Below are 15,626 nucleotides of genomic sequence, written 5' to 3' on the forward strand. Positions count from 1 at the left end.
GAGGAACAGGATCCCCATGAAGCATCTGCTGCTGTTTTTCACTGAAAGCGCCTGATCTTGAGTCAAACAGAGGTTGGATGCTAGTATTTGTTGTTGACAGTATTTGTTGTTGCACCTCCAAATATGCTGCTGGTCCACAGACACAGTGATGAACAGAACCTTTGTGTGTTCTCCACGAGAGAATCTGGAGGAGGAAACTTCCTCCACACCAACTGTGCTCAGTGAGTGAGAGCTCTGCTGCCAACCATCCATGTGCATCAACAGGTGGAGCATTTCTGGAGGGCATTATGCAACCAACACAAACCTCCCCTGTAAATATTCCCATCATTCCCCTCAAGATGCTGAGCCTCCGAGAAGGGAAGGTCGCTACTGCCACCTACCGGAGATGCTTCACCAACGCACCAAAAACCGGTGTGCTCTACTCATGCGGTGATGGAGTCTTGCTTCGATACGGAGCCATTATATTATGACCACCTGCCTCTGACAGTCTGCTCAGTCCGCAGTGGTCAGTACCAGTCCGCAGTGGTCAGTACCAGTCCGCAGTGGTCAGTACCAGTCCGCAGTGGTCAGTGGCAATAAAGTTAATGCTGCTCGCACCGGTGGGATAGAAGGTTTGCTGGTAGTGTAGGAATGTCAATTTCATCTAAAATCGCCTGAATTATGACCAGGAGTTCAGAGAATGCATTGCCTTTATTACCTGGCGGGAACGGGCTTCCATGTAATACTGCCACTTGGTGCCAACTGAGCTCATTCATGATCTCATGGCATCGAAAGAAAGAAAGGAAGGAAGAAAGTTTCGACCAGGATTCAGCGTAGTAGTAGTCTTCTTGAGTTTTGTTTTGCTGGCAACAACAACAACAACAACAACAACAATAATAATAATAATAATAGTGTAGTAGTAGCCTTAGTTGTACTATCAATGGCAATGGAAGTAGTAGTCATTGTAGGGTTAACAGTAATGGTAGAAGTGCAGTGCATACAGTAGAAGCAATTATAGACATATTATTTAGTAGCTACAGCAGCAGTAATAACACCAGTTGTGATCACAGTTGTAGTGTACAGCAGCAGTAACAGTATTTGTACTGCTGCTCTACTCTAGTTCTAGCAGTGAAAATAGATCTAGTAGTATTTGTGGAAGAAGTAAAAGTATCTGCATTAGATTTAGAAATGTTTGCAGTAGGAGCAGTAATAGAAATAGTAGAAGTAGTTGTAGTAGTAGAAATAGCTGCAACCGTAGTAGTTGTAGTAGCAAAAACCGTGGTAATGCCCGTAAAAGCAGTAGCAGTAGTAGAAAAATAGATGAAGTAATTGTAGTAGTCATAGAAGCATGTAGAACAGAAGTAGATGTACAATCGGTAATAGTAGTTTCAGTGGTCATGGTGGTATTTAAAGTAGTAGTAGCAGATATAAGTAATACCAGTGGTAGTACTCTTGGCGGTTTTGTAGTAGTAGGGAGGTCGTAATGGCAGCGCCACAAGCAGACGCAGTAGTGACAGTAGTGGTCGGTGGGTGGTCAGTAGAAGCAGTACTAGCAGTGGTATAATAACAGTGTAATGAAAGTAAATGTGCCACAACACCGCATGTGTCCGGACTTGTGTGGTGATTTGTGATGTTGTTGTTGTTGGGAGTGATCACCTGACTGTGATGACAGCATCAGTGTCTTAACATCTGAATCACAGGCTGGATGAGGACGGTTTCCTGCGCCCTGCATATTGACACCGGGACTCCAGCACTCCATCATCGTACCCAGCCTGGTTCCTCAGGGGCCGTAAGCCACGACATCTTTGATTTGTGCTGCTTTTAAACAATGACGCTCATCAGCCTGGTCCTCAGAGGAGCACTAAATCTCACCGGGGCCGACTGACAACGCTCCCGAGCTGGAGAGAGAGCGGAACATTGTGTTTCCAGCGAGGTGAACACGGTGGATGGTAAATCACGCAGGAGCTGACCCTGGTAAAGCTTCATTAAAGAACAAGCATACACAGACCATCAAAGCCTGAAAGCCACTCGATGACCCGACCCTGACCTGCTCCATTAAATATGGACCCACATCCATCTTGTGCTCTTCTGCTCTGACAAGTGTTTCCTTCACAGCGAAGCTTCTTCTTCGTGTTCTTTCACGTCCGCTGGTTTCAAATTGGAAGTGTGTGTCCCTGGCCAGAGAGAAGACGAGCGCGTGTTTGCAGAAGCATGTCCACGATTCAAGTTTAGGAAGGCGAGACTGTGGCTCTCTTGTTTCCATGACGACGAATGAAAACACCACTGACAGTACAGAAGCAACCAGTTTCTTATTTCACTATTCAGTCTCTGTAGTTTTGCTTCAAATATTTGATGTTTTACACCTATGTAGTAAATACTCTGTGTGTTGTTGCTAATGATTTCATGGACATTTTTATTTTTTAACTTTATTTGTCACAAACTCTTTGATTTTGTTCAGGCTTTTCCCGTTTCCTGTTTGTTTCAGTTTATGCTGATAGTTTCTTGGACATTTGTCGTCCCATTTTCCTCCATTGGAGAGTCCCTTGGTTCTCATATTTTTTTGGACATTGGGCTGCGTCCCATTTGTGTTCATTTGTGTTTGTCTTCGTGAGCCTTCACATGACTGTCAGAAAAAAAAATACAGGAAAAGTAGGTTGTTGATGACATGTTGTCTGTGAGACCTCATTGCCTTAAGTAAAAATTAAAAAAAAATAAAGAGAGGTTGCGTTCAACTGCTGAATAAGCGTGGGGAAAAACAAACTTCGTATTAGTAAACGCCCCCTTGTTATTTACATATTGTTATTAGTGTCAGAGTACTCCAAATATTTGCGTGATTGACGAAACCTGGAAGTCGATTCCTTCAAAATCTTGTGAATTATGACCAAAGAACAACAATAAAACCTACCGAAAGGACAAAATACGGAGTTAAGTGAGTGCATCAGCTTTTTTTTTTTTTTTGCACTACTGCCACCAACTTCGGTTGATAATATTTAAAATGTAAAATGTCAACAGAATTTCGTACGTTAATATTGGTTATGAGGTAATTCATAATCCCCTTGTGCGTGTCAGCTTCCAAACAAACCTGCTACTCTGAAATGCTAGTATTCTCTATGTCCTCAAGGCAAAGTCAGGATTCAACTTTGCTCTGCCTCTTTGTTGTCTTGAGTTTTTGGCAGGTGTTTTCCAGAGCCATCCTCAAACAAAAACTCCTCTCAGCAACTGTTCTGGTCGAAGCCCCCGTCTGTCAGCTGAAAACCCAAGAGCCCTGACGCCGCACGCTTCAGAACTCTTGTCATCAGAACCATCATTAACAAGGTGAGGGAACGTCAGCTGTGTGTGACTCACGTGTCGCCGTGTGCCGGAGTGACAGCACGATGCCTGAGGATGGTGAGATCCCCTGAGGAATATTGGGCTCAGTCACGAACGTGTTGGAGAGGGCAGAGACAGGAACAGGGGGACTTCCTTCTCCAAGACACGTGGTTGAACACCTCACCACCACTACAACAGCTGCCCTGTTGGGCGTTCGCAATGGTCACTTCCTACCTATATCATGGAAAGTGTAGGCTCAATTCAGCACGCGGAGAAAAGCTTATTTTTAAAATCAATACAAGATGAGGCACCATACTTTTATGTTGTGTTCCGATGCTGTGACCTCTGAGGCCCGTGAATAAGTTAGCACAACTCCAGTGCCCAGCGTTTATTTCTCTTTTAAGTATAACACTTTCAAGATTTTTGTTCTTTTTTTTCAATCAAAATAGAAACTTTGGATGAATTGCTGCCTTTATTATTGAGTTTTGTTTGGCTAGCAATAATAATAACAATAAGTGAATTACAACAAAAAATGAGTTAATTTAATTTAATTTAATTTAATTGTTCTCCAGACAACACAGAACCTTTGTAAGTATTGGAGTGTTAAATTCTTATAAAATTGAAATTCTTATACAAATATTTTTGTTGTTGAAATGTATGTATGGGTCCGTCATTTGATTCAGTAATATACCAAATTTATTCAAGCTGAAAAATGTGGCTTCTTGTGGCAAATATTTTATACCATTAAAATGAGATTAATTCATCACAAATTAATTACATTTTTTTAATTCGAATCCCACCCCTAAATTAAATGTATAGTACAGTATTTTTAAAAAAAATTTTCCCCCAAATGTAAAGGGCACTTTGGTACAGCGAGACCTGAAGTAATAGATGAGAATCCTCCTTTTTCATGTCCCAAAGATCGTCATGTATGGAATGTTTAATCAGGAATCAGTTGCTGGAAGAGCTCCAACTGTTGCAGAGCGTCGGCGGCGGAGGAGTGAGTGAATGAGAGCAGTTTTTACTGCCAAAAACAAACATATCCAAATCTGCGTGACAAGTTTGACTTGAGTGGTCGAGACTCCAACAGTCCAGGGGACTGAGTGACAGGCGAGGAGGCGGCATGTTCCCGGTGTGAGCCCTTCAGACATCTTCCGCTTCATTTTTTCATGAGGCAGGTACAGAAGCCGCTGTCTTCCCTGTAGCTTCAGTCACGTTCATGCTGCTCTTAGCGTCCTCCTTCGTCCCGGTTACACATCTCCTGAGTTAACCTGTCACTCCAAGTCAGCAGCCCACCATGCTGTTGACAGGCCACCTGACTGGGTCCTATTTATGCTCATCCACTCTTGAACCATGGCCCCGTCTTGCCGCCGGCTTCCCTTCAGCTATTCTTAGCTCCGCTGGTTTCTGTCTTCTGCAGATCCGTCAGCATAAAACGCCAGGCCGCTGGTGAGAAGCCTCTCCGGAGCAAATGACAGATCGCTTCAGATCTTCAAAAATGGAGGCGTGGCTTCAGAATGGATCTCGCGGGGGCATTTTTTAAATATAGGAGGAGCAACGTGTCAAGATGTGTCTCTGCTTCAGTCATATTTGGAGAACTCACTGCTGCTACTGATTTTTGACAGGCACCGATGACGTCTAACTCACGGCCCGGGGGCCAAATCCAGCCCACCCAATCCTTTTATCTGGCCTTACAGCGATTTAAAAATCTGCATCTGTGTGGAGAAAAACTGGAGCATCTCTCGTGTTTTGAGGAAGAGTTTTGGCGGTGCTAATCACGGAAACGCTTCATGCTAAAGTGACCCCTCAAGAATTACAATACAGACTTGAGACTCGTACCAGTCGTGAAGCGTGAACTGGTGAGGCGTCAATCGCAAGATAACTGCGACACATGCAAGATTGTTGGGAAGCTGCTGCTTGACCAGACCAGCGACAAGCTTGTTATGCTTTTTGTGCACGTAAAATCATTGTGCTATTTCAGTTAAAATGTTTTTAATGCCTATTTTTGCCCTTATATTTATGTAATTCACCTTCACCTCCTTCACCTTCTTCTACCGCTTATCTGGGGTCGGGTCGCAGAGGCAGCATTCGGAGCAGGGAAGCCCAAACCTCCCGGTCCGCACAAACCTCCTCCAGCTCATCCCAGGGGATCCCGAGGCATTCCCAGGCCAGACCGCAGACATAATCTCTCCGGCGAGTCCTGGGTCTTCCCAGGGTCTCCTCCCGGTAGGACATGCCTGGAACACCTCCCCAGGGAGGCGTCCAGGGGGCATCAGTATCAGATGCCCGAGCCACTTCAACTGGTTCCTCTCGATGTGGAGGAGCAGCGGCTCCACCCCGAGCTCCTCCCGGATGACCGAACTCCTCACCCTACCTCTAAGGGTGCGCCCAGCCACCCTGCGGAGGAAACTCATCTCAGCCGCTTGTATCCGCGATCTCATCCTTTCGGTCATTACCCAAAGCTCATGACCATAGGTGAGGGTGGGAACGTCGATCAATCGGTAAATCGAGAGCTTCGTCTTGTGACTCGGCTCCCTCTTCACCACGACAGTCCGATACAGCGAGCCCATCACTGCTGCCGCTGCACCAACCCGTCTATCAATCTCACGCTCCCCTTTTCCCTCACTCGAGAACAAGACTCCGAGATACTTAAACTCCACCACTTGGGGCAAGATTTATGTAATTCATATGTAATTAAATTAACCTAGCTAGATCACTCTTCATGTGTGACGGGTCACATATTAGCTGAGAACGCCTTTCATATCACGCCTTGGTACCTCCACATGTGGTCCCTTATTTTGAAAATTTACTGGAAACAATTCATTGATTTCCTGCATGATCAAGCCACTCAACCACAACTTGTCCTGCCCTGCGGTGGTGAACAATTCATAAATGGAATTCAGTTCTATCTTATGGCATGGGCCGGCATCATGGCGGCAGCGCAGATTTGGGGATGGATTTTCTATCCTACAAATGTAAAGGTGTGAGTCTGGGGTTATTTCCTGCTGGAGGCTGCATAATAGGCCCACCTTTTCTCCACACATGGCTTTGACTTGTGGTATTTTTGGGGTCACTACGACTTGCTACAGCCAAATATGGAAGTGAACCCAACCCAACCCAAAAGGCATAAATGGAAAATGTAACACAAAATCAAAGTGTCAAAAACAAAGTTCAACACCACATTGACACAGCATCAGAAGGAAGAAAAGAGAAACACTGGAAAAACAAGAAGGAAACAGACGTAATACAACGGTGAGAATGAGACCATTTTGACTGTACGTTGAGTCAATTGTTTTCGGGCCAACAGAAATTTTCTGGAGGCAGGGGAACCAGGTATTTCCTCCAAAGGCTGATGATGTCTGATAGATTTACTTTTTTCAATTTAGTGTAAAAAAAAAAAATAGAACCCATTTGTTATTGGTGTTTGGGGGTGTAATATATACATATATACATGCTAACATATATGTTTGCTAACAGTGTGTTGCTTTTCTGGTGCCATCACTATACAGAGTTGAAGTCACTGCTGCATGTGACTAAATCTAAACTACAGTTAATGTTGTTCAGGTTTATATTATATGATAGTATTTCTATGTTTATCTGTTGAATATTAACATTCTATTTAATGTTGTGATTATGTTCACACAGTTTTTCCCTCTTAGTTAGAAACATTTTAGCACGTCACATACAGTATCTGAGAGCGTAACTTTCACTTACACTTTATGTGAATACGCTGTGTGTAATTCCTGTTGTAAATAGTTTAGCGCTGAATACTGACATCACCAGAAAAAAACACTATAAGTTTAATAAGTTTTTCTTTAAATTTTAGTTTGAGACATCAATGGTGAGATGCAACTGATGGGTTCTTCTGTTCTTTCTCCAGCAAATGCTCTGCCTCCAGAAAAGTAGCTGAGAAAATGATTTACAGACACTTGGCTAGAAGGTGCTTTAAGCTCCACAGTCTTTCCGTGTCTTCAGGTGATGACCTCCAGCTGAGGTCCTAACTCTCCTCCATATAGAAGCCGACAGCTCTGGCCTCCTGAGCGACTGTCCATCCTCATCCATTGCTTCTCAGTTTCAGCAGCCGTTTATATATGAAGTTATTCTTGGAAACGATTTGTGATGTTTCTTGGTAAAATTACGTTTTATAATTGATGTTGATCTGGTATGAGTTATGGTAATGATAGTGTAACGAGTGATGATGATGAATCGGTGGTGTCATGCGTTGATGATAATGAATGCGGTCGAGCCATTGATGGACCAAAAGTACTCGTGCGAGGTACACAAAACATTTATGAAAGCAGTTGGATGGCCTCCAGTTGTTCAACCAACCTTGCCTAACGCCCACATCAGCTTGTCCACAAGTCACCGCGGGCAGAAGCAGCAAGGTCACATGAAGGCTGTGGACCGTACACACTCCTGCACCAAACCCAAGGAGAGCACTGGAATGTATTTCGTTCCACCGCCTCTTTGTCTGTGAGCGGGTTAGAATAATAAAATGCTCTATCACGGAAGGCACGAAGCTGCTCCTCACACAGCGTGTGGGCAAAATCGACCAAGATCGAGAAAGAGAGGCAAGCTGGGGGTTCGAGAGGGAGGTATGTGATGGAAGGGTATTTACAGATGAGACTTTCTGAAGTGCTTCTGGCCTCAGCGAAATGGTTCCCCTCTCTGGAGGAGTGAGGCTCAGTGAGGCGTCCTTGGATGTCCACTCTCTTCAGGACACGTTGTTCTGGACAGGTAAGCAGGGAAAAGCAGGACGTCAGTCAGGGATCTTGTCCAATGAGGGGACAGATCCTCTCCTCACCGGGGACTTGGGTTAAGTTCTGTCAAATCATAAGAGCTGTAATGGCTGGCGTCCAGTCGTCCACTGGGCCTGGCACGGACCTAGCCCGGGTTTGCCCGACCCTTCGAACATGCTGGAATCATGCCAGCTGCCAACAGGGAAACAGCTGTGCTTCTTTTTTTATGAGCCACAGCTGTGGATGATTCTAAACAATCTACTGAAGCCCTGTTTACATGTAGCTGCCTATTTTTAGAGACATACAGTATCCCTTCGTTTGCACCCCTTTGTTTAGACGCACACGGAGAATTCGCCTCTGGAAACCGGTGCGTTTCAAAAGAGCCGGTCAAAGCAGAGACGTTTGCATATAAACGGAGCAAAAAAGGACAACGACAGCCAGTGGACGTTGCAGTATGCGATTGAACTTACACTCGCATGCGACCGTGATGGATTCCTTCAGAGACATTCATTTGTAGACAAGTGACGTGTTGCTGTTGTCGCTATTTGCAGGATTCGGATTATCTGGTGTGGGTTTCGGTGCCACCGACAGTTCCTGAGTGTCATAGAGGGGTCGGTGTGAACTACAGTTTTCTGTAAAAGGTTATGGAAATTTTGGAAAACGGTGAGGGTGAAATGTCCTGTTTGTGTAAATAGGGTCTCAGCCAAATTTCCGCCGAGTTTGGAGGCAGTTTGGAGGCAGTATGGAGGCGGGGCGAGGTTTTTTCAAAAGAATAAATTGTGTTCAATTGTTCAAACAGGAAAACAGACAGTGAAAAATCACAGTGAATCCAGGAAATCTTCATCATAAAACACTATGTGTAGGCGTTATTCATATTTTACTGTTTTTACAGTGTAAACATCACATCATAACCGGCACACAGGACTCGAAAGAAGGCAGTCAAACGCTTCTTTGGTGACAACATGGATGACGAGTGGTTGTGAAACTGGTCATAAACTCTATGAAGTCATCACCTCCTCCAATCCGTGAAGTACTAATAAGAATAATAACTTTACATTTAATATATTTATATATTTATTTATCTAGCATACATATATTTTATTAGTACTGTCTAAAAGTAATGTCAAAGTCTGTGCAAAATTCTAATTAAAAAAAAGACCAATTGTTTCATGTGTCCCAGTTTTGCACTTTTTTGGACAGTTTTGGGTGCTTTCAGGCATATCTGCTTTATCTTGGAAGGGAAAATACAAATGAACCTATCTACCAAGCAAAACACGGTTCCCATATAAAGCACCTCTTTGGGTACCAGAAAATATTGCGTCTCATTTCTGTTACTTTTTCGACTGGACCACCTTTGAATAATCCGTTTTGAGCTGTCAGGACCTTTCAGCTGCTAGGACCTTGCTGTTGTCTTCTGCATGTGTCTCCAGGAAAACTCCAGTTTGAACAGGTGTGTGTCCAGCACTAGCTTGTACACACAACTTTAGTAAATCACCGACGCAAACCTCCATATGGCTGCTTTTATCTAAGCCAGCTCCGTGGATTCTCTGCTATCAGCTGCGAACATACTCTATTAGACAAGAGACACTTCTTCCATCTGGCTGCCAACTGGCTTCAAAGACAAATCATTGAAGACCGGGTCGCTCCCGGCGAGAGGTCTGATCTCTCCTTCAGAGTGTTGGCCTCTACTCTTCCACGACAGGCTGCAACACCGGTGGAGGTGGTGGCGTTGTTGGTAGGATTCCATCCTCTGAAGAAGTTTACGCAGCAGCGTCTGTGGTGAGCAGCAACACTGCAGACTGACACACCGGTTATATCACAGGCCTCTAGCCAGGAGCGATCTGGTCTGCAGCCCGACTCATCATCAAACAGGAGCGAGCCGCTCATCCTTCCTGACTTCAAACGCAGCGCAGATATTCCTCTCTGAATCTAATTGGCTTAATGAGATATCAGACTATTGAATTAAAACAGAAATAAAGAGATAGATTCATGAGGCTGCTGGGTGATTCCAGCTGACGTGCTATGAGCCCCAGTGGTCAACAAAGCTGTGATTTTTTTTCTTCCTTCCTCAGTGGGAAATGTTAAAAGTACCCCGCAGCGTGTGCCCTGGCATTCTTCTGGAAAAGGTCCCGGCTGACAACCCGCGTCACGCGCCGCTTTCTGGATGATGTTGATGTTTACACACAGGGCGAATCAACATGGATGGAAAGCCGCTCCGGACAATGACTCCTCACATGCTAATGGAGTCCAATCACCTGCCCATCTCCAGGTCTGCAGCGGAACTTCCTGGAGTTCTGAGGGGACAGATGTTCCACACGGGAACCTAAAATCCATGTCCTTCATGAACCGATACCTTTGACTGAATGGGCCCTGAGGCAGGTGAGATTAGCGCAACCTTGGCCATGGTTGTCGGCAAGGACTCTTGATTGAGAAGAAAGAGCAGGAGCAGGAGATCACGTCCCTCCCTCACACTGACAGCACTCACACATGATATTAGGGTGCCCTTATTTCTTCTCCTTCAGCGCCTTCAAGTTGCATTTAGCTTCAGATTTATTTTTCTTTAGGCTCCTAAACCTTGAATTCCACATTTACACTGAGCAGTGCGGCCAGTTGTCTGAAAACCAGTAGGTTCTTTATCTGCTAGGGGTGTAAAAATGCTGGTTCTGGTGTGTCATCCCAGCGTTTTGGCCATTGGATTTGCAAGGCTTCGTAAACCATACAGGGGACTTGAGGGCGCACTTGAGCACGCTGTATGGTGCAGCGCAGTGAGTTCAGTTGGGATGGGTTCCTCATGGTGATGGAGTTCTATGCAGCACCTCGGAGGTAACTCATCCCTAAGGCCTTTGCTTAGGTCATAAACCAATAGCAACGTCCATTGGAAGACACAGCATATACAGAATAGAAATACTAGTTACCTGGATGTGACACCAGTTCTATGAGTACACGTGAAGCCCTCGAACTGTTCTTCACTCCTTTGCTGAGTTTCAAAAAGCGAGGATTGGCAGTACCTTCGGGCTTATATGTGGGTGACCCCTTACCCCAGTGAGGTGGAGAGTACTTTGAGGGTAAAGGCGAAAGGGATAAACCAACAGTAAAAAGATGGTGAAGTGTGTAGTCATGGAACTGGAGTTACATCCAGGTCTTTCTTCTCTCTTGAAGTGCCAGTTTGAACCCAGATCAAAGGCATGCTATGCTTTTATATAGGGTCAGTATTTGTGGAATGGAAACTGAAAATGTTCAGGAGCGATTCATATTCTTGATGGTCTATGATGGGCAACAACATTGATTTTTGCTTGGTTAATCTAAAATTAAATAATAAAATAATTTATTTTTCTGGTTTTCAATTTTGAAAACTCTTTAATGCCAATCATCAACGCAAAATATTCAGTTGTTTTCTAAAAGTTAACTCTTTGTTGCCAACTTCAACCTGTTTTGTTTAGATTGTAACATCTAACTGCCTGTATTTTTTTTTATCTATAGAATGCAAAGTGAAGTATTTTAGGTGGGGAAGCATGAAAGTCTTGGGTCGGGTCGCTGACCAGCTGCAGCACTGATTTACGGGAGAGAATTAAGGAACAGCTCATGAAACCTTCCATTGTGAAACAGAGGGCGACAGTCGCGGCAGTGAGGGATTAAGTCATTAAAAACGAACCAGTGGTATCAAATGGTGAAGCCAGTGTGTTGCACAGCATCACTCTGAATGGTGGAGCCAGTGAGTTTCACTGCATCACTCTGCTTTAGAATGGATGAGACATGAGTTGCAAATAAATAGATTTTTTTTGTAGGAAAAAATGTCCAAAACACGCACGTTGTTGCCCCCTGGTGATCGAACGAAGTAAAACATCCCTTTAAAATACAGAAGATAACCAGTAAGATTTCTGGCGGGACTCTGAAAGTCCTTGAAAAATGTGTCGCAAATTCCGTCTAGTTGAGGTTTGACTTTGAAAATCCCAACTAAATCAAAAGTATTAAAAAGAGCTAAGCTAGAAGGCAAAGCTTTCCGAACCTGTGCGTGTGATAGAAGTGGATAGCTGCGGTCAGATCAAACCAGATACTCCGCGCCTCAATTTCTTTCCCAAACATCCTCAGTTTGGTCCTGAGGAGCTGCCAGTTCTGTCCTCCTCCTGATGGGATTGGACATGGTTCAGATTGAACATTAGAAAGAGGCTTTCTTCTCCTGCCAGCGCTGCACTCTTTCAAGAGACCAGAGACTTGTGCACAAATAGAAACGCGCTCTTTCAAAGGAGGCGAACCCGCCTTCAGGAACAATGCCCTCTTTGTTGTGGAAATATTGTTTGCCTTGTTATATTATGCAGACGATGAGGAAGACGGTTTGATCTGGGATGGAGATATTTCTAAATCCTGAATCACTTCAGTGGGAATTCTACGCAACTCAATGCACATTCCTCAAGAATAAACAACAAATATGTATTTTTAGGCCAAAATCCGACAAGTTTTCAAGTCGACTTTCATGTGCAAAGTGACAAGAGGAGAGATATTGTGTACTCCTCGACTTATTTTTATCTTTTTCGACTGTCGCTCAAGTAAAACCAAAGAGAGAAAGAAAGAAGGTGTTAAGGTTAGAAAACAAATACAAGCTGTTGAAGGTGACAAACAATGAACAGGAGAGTGATGGAGGATGGGAGGGGGGAGACATGTGACATTGTAAGAGAGTCTTGCGATTGGAGTCATGACAATTGCTGTTGGGATAAAAATCACTGGCAAATAAGCTGAGACTGTCTGTGGCAGAGGAGTCACCAGGTATTGAGAGAAGGCTTGGTGTCATCTGGCGGGTCTGGATCACCAACCTGCCCTCGTGCACGTTCTTCTCCTTCTTCTTCCTTTTCTTCTTCTGTCGTGTTCTTCATCACCATCTTCTTCCCTTTCTTCTTGTTTGCATTTTCTTCTTTTCTGCTCATGATCTTCCATTTTGTTGTACTTCATCATCATCATCGTCGTCGTCACCATCTTTTTCTTCCTTTTCATTGAATGTTGCCCTTATCACTACCTGAAACATTTTGAAACCCTTCTGTAAATAGTGTTTTTTAAAATCTTTTTTTAAGTCTTCTTTTTCTCCATGTTCTTCTTCCTTTTGTTATTGTTCTTCTACTTCTTTTCTCCTTCCTCTACTAGGCCAACTTGTTCTTGATCATCACCTCCCCCTTATTTTTGTCTTCTTATCACCTTTCTTCTTCTTTTTGTTCCTGTTTTTCTTCATTTACTTCCCCTTGCTCCTCTTCACTTTGATCATCCTCTAGTCACACCTCTCCTCTTCATGGACTCAGGAGTTTGGGACAGATGTTGCCCTGAAAGGAGGCAGGAGGTCCCTCTATCCAAGGCAGGGGGGTCAAACGTTGGGCCGAGCTTGAGAGGAGGGTGGTCCACCGAGCCATAGCTACCAACAGATACACAGCCAGACTGGATCCTGAGCTCAGGGGAGGCTGTGTGTTTTATTCCCTGCCCGAGACTGAGGACTCTGTGACTCATTCACAACATTCATGAACTTGTCTTCCTCTTTTTAATCAGTCATAACGGTACAGACCTGTGGTGTTTGGGTTAGATCTTTCACTGCGATGATTTGTTCTACAAAGCAAAGCCTCCAGTGGATATTTAGGTGCCGCACTGGCTGACAAACACGTCTTTAACGAGGCCTCCTCTGATTTGTTTGGGGAGTCTGAGCTGCTCTTGAAAAGAGGCGGGCGGTGGGAGGAGACTGCCGGTGCTTCGCTTCAAATTGACCGTGTCAGCCGAGCTCTGCCGGCGGGGCACGAGAGCAACCGCACGCTCGAGATGTCTCCCTGCCAGGGACGAGTCGAGGGGATGGAGACTCGCTCGGGAACCTTCGGACTTTGGAGCGGTCAAGTGCCAATGACAATTGTTCAGATGTTGCTCGAACTTTAAAACATCTTCATTTGTGAGTAAATGGCTGGTCTGGAACTGTTTGACTGCGACCCTCCGGACGCCAGAGACTCTTCCTCCCTCAGCGGAGGCAGCCCGAGGAGCGCGCGTCCTCCTGGCGCGCCAGACGCTTCAGCACCGCGGACAGAGAATCGGGAGGACGCGGCGCGAAGCGAAACCTCCTTCTCAGCTGCGGAGGAGGATTTTCTTCGACAGGAAAGAAGTAACCAGAGCTCATCAAGTCAGGAGGAGGAGGAGGAGGAGGCGGGTGAAGAGGAGTCGGAACTTTATCTGTTGTCCGAGGACGAGCTCTCTTCTGACGGCTCCGGGAAGTCGGTGGATTTCGGCTTCATCATCGCCGTGACTTGCCTCGTCACGGGAATCTCTTTGGTCGCCATCACCTACGTGGTCCCCAGAGACGCGCGAGTGGACCCGGATAGCGTGTCGGCGCGGGAGATGGAGCGGCTGGAGCGGGAGAAAGCCCGTGTGGGAGCCCATCTGGACCGATGCGTCATAGCGGGACTGTGCCTGCTCACCCTGGGGGGCGTCCTGCTCTCCTCCCTGCTCATGGTCTCCATGTGGAAGGGGGAGATGATGAGAAGAAAAGCTTTGGCTTACTCCAAACACGCAGCCAAGTTGTACGGATCCATGCAGCTGAGAGGAGCCAGTCCCAACCTGGACTCTCACTTGGAGGAGGACTTGGAGGTACTCAGCTGAACTGGACTCGGGGTTTCATTCGGTTGCAGCCGTCAGTAGCAACATTTAATCAGTTTTCCTGGAGTTTTCATTCGGCAGCAGCAAGAATAAATCAGAATTATTGTTCAAATCCCAGCAACAGATCTGATTTATTTATATAACAGAAGCGAGCTGCAGCAGGATCCCGCCTCATTCCTCTGGAAGGGATTAATCATTTCAGCCCAAGCTATGAGTGACTGGAATTAATTATGGATGTGTTTTCGGAAAACTACCCAGAGTGCCATTAAAACAAATTCAATGTATTTTCCTTGTTATGACTGGCGACCTTGGGGGAGAAATGAAGTGTGAACAGTTGGCACTGTGGTGTCAAATTGTCACCTCCACATGGTGATGCTGATGTTTTGGGAAGTTGATGCGCCCTAAATAAACAAGGTGAGTTTGGCTCCACAGATGCATCAAACTAGACGAGATACACTTCTTAAATATTTAGTACTTATTTAGCGCCGATGAAAAACAGATCAGAGGGACTCCAAGTAAATTTCTAGAGGCTATTTAACCATATTTTTCTATACAATTAAACAAAACAATAATAATAATAGAAATAAAAATAGATAAATAGATAATCACTGTGTTGTTTTCTCTTTCATTATGAGTGGGAAATGAAAAAAAGCAATAGATTATGATGGAATAAATGTGTGGAAATAACATGATCTTGACATAATATGGTAAAAAAAATAAATAAATTCACTAACTTTGAGGAAGAAACGTAGAAAAGTATCGGACAGTATGCAGTATTGACCAAGCATAATAAAATGGAAAATAAGGTACAGAAAAAGGGGGAAATTACAGAAAAATATTTACAGAAGGAAGTTAAACTAATAAGCGTAAATGGCTTCAAAATGTATTTAAAAAATAAATAATTATGAGAAATTGTTGAATGAAAACATCTAAAGTGTTATCATGATTAAAAACTTGAAATACAGGACACAATATGCTGGAGTGAGG

At 44.6% G+C, this 15,626-nt stretch overlaps 1 protein-coding gene across 1 annotated transcript; it reads left to right on the plus strand.

Annotated features, from left to right (window-relative positions):
* Positions 1-13,794: 13,794 nt before the first annotated feature.
* On the plus strand, positions 13,795-15,063 carry LOC128757906 (transmembrane protein 74). The gene has a single exon (XM_053863534.1). It carries the CDS (start codon positions 13,950-13,952, stop codon positions 14,640-14,642), a length of 693 nt encoding a protein of 230 aa, XP_053719509.1. The 5' UTR covers positions 13,795-13,949; the 3' UTR covers positions 14,643-15,063.
* The last annotated feature ends 563 nt before the right edge of the window (positions 15,064-15,626 follow it).

Source organism: Synchiropus splendidus, chromosome 4 (genome assembly GCF_027744825.2).
Source record: "Synchiropus splendidus isolate RoL2022-P1 chromosome 4, RoL_Sspl_1.0, whole genome shotgun sequence".
Taxonomy (NCBI): domain Eukaryota; kingdom Metazoa; phylum Chordata; class Actinopteri; order Syngnathiformes; family Callionymidae; genus Synchiropus; species Synchiropus splendidus.